Below are 9,938 nucleotides of genomic sequence, written 5' to 3'. Positions count from 1 at the left end.
ATATATATATATATTTAAAAAATCCGAATTTACAATAAAGTTTAAATCAAATGTCTGTTTTAGGAAACAGCGCTTCTAGCAGAAATCGGTTTAGCCAAAAATCCATTAACGTTGCGTGGTTTATGGGATACACAAAAACGTTCAACTGGTGCTGCAAGTAGTGCAAATTCTAATATTGGAAAACTTATATTTCCTGCAACCACAAGTTTAAACAGCACTCCATGTGCCTCTGTCAGTTTTTCTTCTGCACCTAATATATTCGTATGTATTATTTACATTATTGCAATTATTGTTGCAACAATGATCTTATTTTTTAATGTTTTCTACATAGATGCAGCAAACAAGGATATCGGATGCTGAACTTGAAAATTCCGTATTAGCTAATCTAAGGAGAGCTGAAGAACGCAAACGGCTCATAGAGGAATTGAAAGCACAGGAAGGAATTTAATCCTGGTATTGCGAGAATTTATAGCCGTTCATGTATTTATTTTTTTCTATATGAGAAATATATCCATTATAAAAAAATATCTATTCTTAATGTTTAATTTTACTCAACTCATCAGGTGTAAAACGCAATACTGTTGAAATAGCATTTAACATGTGCCGTTTGCTCGATACATCATTTGTTGTTAAGTAATTTATAAATACATTCTTCAGGTATTCCAGATTAGCACCTTCTCTTGACTTGCACGCTTCCAACCTATGATATAAATCTTTTTATCAATTTTGTATGTAAAATATTTATTTTATTAATTTTCCCGACATTGTATTACCTAGTGATATGTGCCTTCAATCTTTTAATCTCTTCCTGTTGCTGTTCTTTCATATGGAGCATGTCTCTCTGTTGCTCTCTCAATGTTGCCTCTAATTCCAAAATCTTTTTCCTTGATGATGATATTTGAACCTCTTTTCTAGCTAATTCTTGAGTGTAATGTAGTATCGGAGGACTATCGTTTGCCAGTAATCCCGTTACCAAATCGGTAACCGGCTCAATCGTGTTTTCATATCTTTTCAAATGTGTTTTATTTTCTGTCGTAGCAGCAGTTTCCTTATTAGGTAATAATGCACGAAATGATGCTTTTAGGGTCACTATCTCTTTATTCTTTTCCTCTACGAGAGCCATAGATCTCTCTCTTTGTCGCAACAACTGTTGTTCTAATATGGATATTCTATTGCGATACTCATTATCTTTTTGATGCAACGTCTGCTCTAGTTTCGAGCGTTCTTCTTGAAATAGCTAAAGATATAATTTGATTTATTTTTTTAACTAAAAGTCTAAAAATATGTTGAAACTTTCAATGAAAATCACTATAAGATTTGAAAATTCATTACTTTTAGTGTGGATTATTATGGAAATAATTACCTTTTGTTGATGCTCCAATTGTTCTTGCAAAGTCTTCTCTTTATTTAACATTTCATTATTAATCATACGTATTCTTTCCTCCAAGTTACTGTTGTGAACTTTAAGGAGGTTTAATTGAGTTTTATCATGATCTTTATCATGCATCAAAGATAGAGTGTGTCTTTGTTGTTGAGTACTACGGAGTACGTTAGACGACATGTTATACTTGCACATTATTTGATGCTTGTAATCTTCAAATTCTTGTAGAAGCGCGCCGTATTTCTCCTTGTAATCAGAATGCTCATCCCGCAAATCCAAACTGTTCAATAGTGCTAAACATAAAACGCAAATATATTTAAGTTATTTGTTCAAATATTTTTAGTCTATTTCATATTTTATCAAACATGTTAATTTACATTTTACATAGGTTGAGTCTTTCTTTTTGTTGTCAAAATCTAGTAAGCGAGTATATAAAGATTTTATCTTGGAAATAATTTCCTTCGGGTGATTACTCGACATTAAAACTTCGCTGTGTTCGGTGTCTTGCAAAATAGCTAATTGGTCCTTCAATTTCTGAATAGCTACTTGATCCTGTTGCCTCAGTCTGTCATAGCCTCCAACGATCTCGGAGAGTTCAGCTAATCGAGCTTCTAAGCCAGCTACTCTCGTCTCATGTATAATTACCGATCCTCTTGCTTGCTGTTCCGCAGCGGCAGCTCTTTTTTGCTCCTACATCAAAACATATTGCTTGTTATATTCAATAATAGTTTTCGCGTAACGTGCTTAACAATTCTCGGCAGATTTTACTTCACGAATTGCATTCAAATGTTGCTTCTTCATCACAGCCATCTCGGCTTGTAGGGAAAGAAGAAGAGGTGGTGTCTCCTTTGCTGCTTCTTCGGCCTGTTTGAGTTTTGTCTTGGTAATTTCTAACTCAGCTTCGAGAATCTTGCACTGCGTCTTATTCGCGAGATGAGTCTTCAATTGTCCTTCCAACTGTTCCTTGCTGCGTTGTTCATCATATAATAATTTCTGCAGTTCTCTGCAAGAATCATACTTTATACAAACTTATTATGAAGATATTGTTAATTTTCATATTCATATAGATACTTCGCGAATGATATAATTTTATATTTTATAATTACAAAAAATTAATCATTACTTTATCTTTTTGACGAGATCGGAATGTTCTTTCTCTCTCTCATGCCGTTCCATAATTAATTTGCACTTTACATGTTCGATTTCGGAATGATTGATGTTTTGTGCCTTCTTCAATCTGTCTTTCAGATCTTTAATTACTTTCTCACACTGCAAACATTAAGGCTCAATTAAATAATTCTGATAACAGAATATATATATCAAATTTCTCATCTTACTTCATCACGTTCGCTTCTCAATTGCTTCTTATCTATTTGAAAGTTTGCTTCCATTTTTGACTTTTCTGCCGATAGAGTGGCCAACTGATTCATCAACACATCCAACTGATTTTTTAGTTGCTCTATAGTTTCTGTATCCTCAGAATCTGTCTGACTATCGCGTGTCTAAAATTATAAGAATTATAAGAATATTGATAATGTAACATTATTGTTATGAGAAAAAAAATATTATACCTGTCGTATAACAGATGTATCATTTTTAGGAACAGATAATTCATCTACTTTTGGTTTATCTATACTGCTTGTGTCTTCTATATTTTTTACATCAGTTTGTACAATCTTCTTATCTAAAATTAATTAATTTTGTAAATAATACATTAAATAATTTTTTAAATAATATATTCATACTGAAATAAGTCCATACCTTGATCTTGTCTTCTTGATTTGCTATTCTCATTTTGTGTAATGTTCATTTTCTCTTCAGAAGTTGCCATTGTTGAGTGTTAAACATAGATTATTGAATGTTACAATTCACACTAGTTAGTATCTGAAACAAAATTGTAGAAAGAACTCAATTTGAGATATTTTAATTTATTTCAATCGTTTTAATTATCCAGAATTATGACAATTAAAACAATATATTAAAAAACATAATTTATATACAACAGAACTTTCTGTTTATTCAAACATATGTGGAGGAACAAGATAAAATCGATAATCGAATGGTTCTGAATAATATAGATTCACTAACAATAAGTCTCCCCTCTATGTACTTATTTGTTCTGATAATAGGTGACATCAGTTGAACATGTCAAAAGCTTTTATTATTTGAACTATAATTATAATTACGGCGAGATAAGATAATAAGAGCTTAGCTGAATTTGGATATTTGGAACTGAACACATTTGTTTATATAAATGGAGTTCAAATAATTGGAGTTAGTTCAAAGATAAATAGTTCTACCATATATACATAAATGTTCTAATAAAAACTAATACACATTATATTTACAAATAAATGTTGATCTCTATAATTTATGTACGTTAATACCTAAATAAAGTGTGTTAATTTGTACAATATATATATAAGTGTAATATTATATTATATACTATTGTATATGTTAACACTAATATTATATTATATTACACATATAATATTATACATATAATAGTGTTAAGAATTTAATTAAAATTTTGAAGCAAAACTTGGTTGAAGATGATAATTAGGTTAAATAAACTCATATACATTATATATTATTCGATATCAGTTTATTGAAAAGTATGTTATAAACATAAATAGATGCTTGAATTAATCAGATGTTTCCTCATTCTCTATATTAGAGTCAGAGGTCTTTTGGGATACTATTTCCAGTGTTACAGGCCCACTGTTCTGTATGCTAACTTCCATCTTTGCACCAAATTTACCATCTGTATAAATTTATCAAAAATAAAAAAAGAATCTTTCAACAATTCGCTTTACTATTACAAATCTGAGCAAAATGTGAAGACTGGAAATCATCATTTGTATTAGTCCATTATATTACCTTTAATCAATTCTGGGACATACTGTTCACGAAGCTCAGTAATAAAGTTCATATAAAAGATTTCGGATTCTTGGGCGGGCATCGCTCTATGAAAGCTTAATTTATTCCCTTTTAATACATAGTATAATGTAAATTGACTAATGCACAATATTTCATACTTCTTATCCTTTACACTGGCATTCCATTTTTTACCCTTGTCATCCTCAAAAATTTTGGCATTCAGTATCTTTCTTATACTACGACAGAGAAATTAACGATCAACTGTACACACGTATATAACTATATTCATTAATGTTTTTTCATTACATGTATTTCATATCTGCTACTCCATCGTCTCTCTTTATGCCAATTAATACGCACAGTCCAGTTCCAATGCTACTAATAATTTCGCCGTCAACTGAAAAATTATACTTAGACCTTAACTGTCGTCGTATGAGACTTATTCAACTTATTTCTTATCAATCTGTGTCACACATAAATTACAAGTATTGCCAATAACATTGATTACCCAATACATTATAAACTTTTTATCACGTGGGGAATACAATTTATATAGATTCATCTAAAAATATATTGGCACGTAAGTCTAATTTGCAAATAATTTTACCTGAAACTGAAGCCTTTGACACTCGCTGTATTAGAGCCTTCATGTCGGAAACCGCTTTATCTCCACGTCTACGAGATACTTGATCCCACGTTAAATATAAACGCGCTGATGAATCTTTTCCTTTTAAGAGTGCATCTCAATGGTTCTTCTTCTTTTTCTTCTTACAGACCCTTGGATTTCCAACCCTTTTATCTGGTCATAGTGCCATGCATTGCTTTGATCTAGTTTTAATCAAAGAGATCTTCGGTTTTAACCTCCTCGAGAAGCAGAAGTACCAGGGTTGCCAGATGTACAATACGTAAAATCGTAAAGAGAGCGCACTCAAATCGCCCAAAATCACATTTTTTTTTTTTTAATGCAGAATGAAGCCATGACCAATCACGAACGTTCCGCATCCTAAGGGAGCGCACCCTAATGGCTCCAACACACCAGGATGTCAATCATGAAACTTTTTTCTTAGGATGAAAAGTAAAAAGTGAAAAATTTTTCCATTAACTTCAATAGTTAAAATTGGTCAGTTTGTAAAATTATTTCTTCTAATTGGTTCATTAAACGATTCAAAGCGTTTGTAGACTTTGATTACAGTCAAAATTTCATAATCCAATTGATATCCAGTGCGATATCCAATAAGAATATACTTTTAGAATGAAAACATTGGTAAAGCTGTACACTCATTGGATATCACGTATCGCGCACGATAAACATCGCGCTGATGTGCCGAAGACATAAGGCTGGTATTCATAGCCGGATCTTACATTTAAGACCATCTTAAGTACAATCTTAAGTTGTTATGAATCAATCAGAGGGCATTAAAATGGATTGGAAATTTTCAATCCATCCGAATTCGTATTTTAAATCCATAAAAATGGATTGGATTCCATATAAAAAATTTTTATACATGTAAAAGTTTCAATAAAGTAATTAAATGAAATTCAATAGTTATTATTTTAAAATTTTTATACAAAAAATATACGCTAGCTGTTTAATAAAGGAAACGTATTAATATAAAATAAAAGTAATTAATTTATTAATTAAAAATAAAGATTATTTTATACATATATGTAACATTTATTGTACATATTTATGTAATTTTTTAATGTATTTTTTTTAATTATTAAATGAAATAGAATTCGTAATATATTTTTAAGGTACAACTTTTTTTATCGCAGTTGAAACAAATAAAACAATTAAAACAAAAACCCAGCAAACGAGAATAAATTGAAATGAATTGAAATGGATTCAGATTTTCAGAAATATTAATTCATGAAAAATGAATGCTTTTCATTTTTCAATTTTTCAATTCTGAATGCATTTTTATTCGGGAATTATAGGAATTGCATATCTCTTTGCCAATATAAAAATATTAGCTTTTTCTGTGCACAAGATACATTATGGATACATTATGAATACTGTTCAATTCAAAATTTCGAATAGGAAATGCAGTTTTTCAATCCAACTGAATCTAATTGAATCCAAAAAAAATATTCGCTATTTAAAATTTTCTATCCGTATTCGGATAGAAAAAAATTTCAATTCATTTTAATCTATTCTCGTTTGCTGGAAAATTTCTTATTCATTCTGAATAAAGTTTCATTGATGCATTTTTAAATGAAACAATAAATTTTCTATTCACAATTTTTGAATTGAATAGCATTCATGACCCATTTTAAAAGAAAAACTCTTTTTCATTCAGTTGAATTAAAACACTGCATTTCCTATTCAGAATTTTGAATTGAGTGGCATTCATAAAAATGACTGATATTATTTTTAGATTCAATTGGATTAAAAAAATTGCATTTCTTATTCACAATTTTAAATTGAGCAGTATTCACAATGCACACAAAATACTATAATATTATTTTCAGATTGAAAAGCATTGAAATATACTCCATGTCATTTCTACATATAAATGAATAAAAATGCATTCAAGATTGAAAAGGGATAAACATTTGTTTCATGCAATTTCTATAAATGAATAAAAATGCATTTAGGATTGAAAAGGATTCATTTTAACATCCATGAATCTGTATTTCTGAAAATCTTAATACATTTTAATCCATTTCAATCCATTCTCGTTTGCTAGACAATTTAAAGCTCCTTATTTCACATATTACGTGTATTTTAAAGGAGCTGTAGAATAATTAATTTGTAATTAGTTTTGTACGTTCGACCTTCATAACTGTTCTTTTAATTTCAAATCAATTAGCATATTATATTTTCTTCGGCCAAAATAAATATATCTCAGCAAACGAGAATGGATTGAAATGAATTGAAATGGATTCAAATTTTCAGAAATATTATTATATGATTCGAATGTTAAAATGAATGATTTTCAATTCTGAATGTATTTTTATTTAGGAAATGCATGGAGCATATCTCTCTTTTCAATTTAAAAATAATATTAGCTTTTTCTGTGCACACAATTGTGAATACTGTTCAATTCAAAAATATGAATAGGAAATGCAGTTTTCCAGTCCAATTGCATTCATTTTGAATCTAATTGAATCTAATTGAATTCAATTGAGTTCAATTAAATCCAAAAAAAGTATTCACTATTTAAAATACCCATTCGGATAGAAAAAAATTTCAATCCATTTTAATCCATTCTCGTTTCCTGGGATACCGGCAGTAGTACAGATTAGTTAACTAGTGGCAGTATATAATATTTTGAAAAGCCTGTCCAATTTCATAGCCAAAATGCAAAGCCATCGATCCAAAAAAATTCAATGTGAGTAAAATTTCGGTGGGGCGGGGGAGGGGAAGGGGAGATTTATATACTGTAAAATATTGATACGCATTTAAGTGACACTTATCTTAAGTGTTTATAGTTTCTAAAATCTTACATTAAATTTTTTTTCATCGATGATTTTGATTCTAGAGCTCATTTTGAACAGGCCTGACCTACACCATTCCTCCATGAAGGAAAAGCAAAGATAGCGGAGGCGCTATGTAAATGGGTGATCGCGCTCTAGTGATAGCTGGTGATAACTGTCGACGATCGGCCAATCGGAGACGAGTGACGGTCGCGGGAGCCCATTACCATTTCCGCTTACGGGCCTCGCGTACTATGATATACCGCCTGTATGTATGTACATACAACCGATTCTCCACGGATTGTTTACAAGCGCGCGCGCTTCAGAGATCCTCGCGTATGTGCACGTATATACAGTGGCGTGTGTAAATAATCGCGTAGCAGCGTCTGCAGCAGCAGCAATCAACAGCAATAGCCGCGATCGCAACCAACCGTAGATTCCTGCAAGGAATGTGCGCATTGCGACGCATATCCTTCAGCAATCCCTGTCGTGGCGACGCGATAGCGGGGCCCGCTACCGCGTAATATTGTGTGTACGCACCGTGACCCACTTGTTGCGTCTAGGTTATGGCGTTATAAACAAAAATATGCTCCACATAATAAACGTGTTCGTAAGTCCATCGTGAGCTCTCAGCCACGTGCGAGAGCTAGTTTGGGGTATGGAGACAGGCCCGGGTCTGAGCCTGTTTCAGGGCTCGGACAGCATTCAGCTAAACACGATGACGCAGGGACTCGAGGAGGACGAAGAGCAAGAGGATAAGAGGCGACTCAACGAGGAGGTAACATTGCTCGTTTTCTCGGACAGTTCAACTTTTCTTTTTCATTGGTGGAAAGCATTTGCCTGCATAGAATAGTTGGTTGTAGAGAGAGAAATTTTGCATTATACTTTGTAGCACATAGAAGGTGGAAATCATTGAACAAGGTCCGCCAGTGTAATATTTTGTAGCAGAGAAATTTTTTGAGATCTGCTATTCTCTATGCTAGGAGAACGATATAGGGTCCACTGTGTAGAGATAATTCCTATCGAGCAGTTTTATTACTGTGTATAATAGATAGGAAAGAGCAGATGAAAGTTTATTGTATAACTTTGTTGCAAAAAAAGTCAATGTATTGACTTTCATGATATATGTTGTCTTATATGATAGGAGAAATTATGTATAGAATTGCATGTAGTCTTAGAAGAATTTTATATATTGCGATAAAAAGAAAGGAGCATGAAATTTTAACATATATCCTTTCTTGTCCTTTCAGATACAGAATCGTTTGGATGAAGAATTTGATGATTTGGAAAATGATGATGATGATGCCAGTTCTATCAATAGTAGTCATGATCAACATGATAACACCAGAGACACTGACCATATTGATATGGTGGTTAACTCTGATCTGGAATCAATTACACCCAAAGGACAGATAGTAGTGGCACATTTGCAGAAAGAATTTGATGTTTATGATCGAATGGAGAATTTGAACAATTATGATCATGTAGATAATCTGAATAGTTATGACCGTGACGTGATAACGAATCATAGATCCGACTCCGAGATTGACAGTGGAGCTATACAGTCTGACTTCGATTTGTACAGGCAAACGGGGACGCCATATGGTAATAATAGATTCAATGATGGCAATAATATCATTGAGACGCCATATGAATTGGCAAAACCTTCGACCGGCTATCCCCGCAGGATTTTTCCACAATCGGCTGAAGAGGGTACGTTCAGCGAGAATTATCCTTGCAACTATGAGACGCCATCTAATCATTACAATACTCTTATATCCCGGAAATACTCCAATAATGGTATTAATGACACATATGAAAATAATGTACAAAGTAAGCAAATTCATGAGTTTGGTGGAGGCGACAACGCTACCTCGGATCACATGAATCATTGCTATAAGACTAGTCCGAATGGCAGGCCAATAGACGACGCTGTAGCATATAAAACGTCAGAGTATAATAGTAAGGAACAACTGGAAATATTATATATGGTCAGAATGCGGGAGATCAGTCGCTTGACAGAAGAGCTCCAACAATTGCAGTTAGAAAAAGAGGACGAAAAGAACCAAATGAGCAGGAGACTGATGCTTTTACAGGCGGAAGTTGATAGAACTAATATATCGAGGAATCAAGCGCAAGAGGCATTAGGTAAGGAAAAAGTCTTAAAGTTATTTAGGACATGAATTTATACCTACTCTTTTTACTCATATTCTTTAACTCTTCAATTAATCTTTTATAATATAAAACTGAGGCGCAT

The 9,938-nt window shown here is 32.3% G+C and overlaps 3 protein-coding genes across 3 annotated transcripts in view; 2 read left to right on the top strand and 1 right to left on the bottom strand.

Moving 5' to 3' along the window:
* LOC108684963 (dnaJ homolog subfamily C member 17) overlaps positions 1–525 on the top strand; it is a 1,968-nt gene extending 1,443 nt beyond the window's left edge. The window contains exons 6-7 of the mRNA XM_018189535.1: positions 64–261; positions 332–525. Coding sequence (XP_018045024.1) covers positions 64–261; positions 332–448 — 315 coding nt within the window. The 3' untranslated portion in view covers positions 449–525. The remainder of the gene's footprint in view (positions 1–63; positions 262–331) is intronic.
* Positions 457–5,248, bottom strand: LOC108684962 (GRIP and coiled-coil domain-containing protein 1-like). Its single transcript, XM_018189533.1, has 10 exons — positions 4,869–5,248; positions 3,143–3,265; positions 2,953–3,065; positions 2,719–2,883; positions 2,505–2,650; positions 2,150–2,384; positions 1,759–2,071; positions 1,364–1,674; positions 774–1,237; positions 457–700 (listed from the first exon to the last, which is right to left on the bottom strand). The coding sequence occupies exons 2-10, from the start codon at positions 3,210–3,212 to the stop codon at positions 535–537; spliced, it is 1,983 nt and encodes a 660-aa protein (XP_018045022.1). The 5' UTR covers positions 3,213–3,265; positions 4,869–5,248; the 3' UTR covers positions 457–534.
* Positions 5,249–7,933: 2,685 nt separating this feature from the next.
* Positions 7,934–9,938, top strand: part of LOC108684964 (centrosomal protein of 152 kDa-like) — a 6,892-nt gene continuing 4,887 nt past the window's right edge. Inside the window, exons 1-2 of the mRNA XM_018189536.1 lie at positions 7,934–8,459; positions 8,932–9,829. Of these exons, the coding sequence (XP_018045025.1) occupies positions 8,340–8,459; positions 8,932–9,829 (1,018 nt within the window). The 5' untranslated portion in view covers positions 7,934–8,339. The remainder of the gene's footprint in view (positions 8,460–8,931; positions 9,830–9,938) is intronic.

The sequence above is a fragment of the Atta colombica genome, unplaced genomic scaffold, assembly GCF_001594045.1.
Source record: "Atta colombica isolate Treedump-2 unplaced genomic scaffold, Acol1.0 scaffold141, whole genome shotgun sequence".
NCBI lineage: Eukaryota > Metazoa > Arthropoda > Insecta > Hymenoptera > Formicidae > Atta > Atta colombica.
Note: the sequence above shows the minus strand (reverse complement) of the source record. Positions and strands in the feature narration are given on the sequence as shown.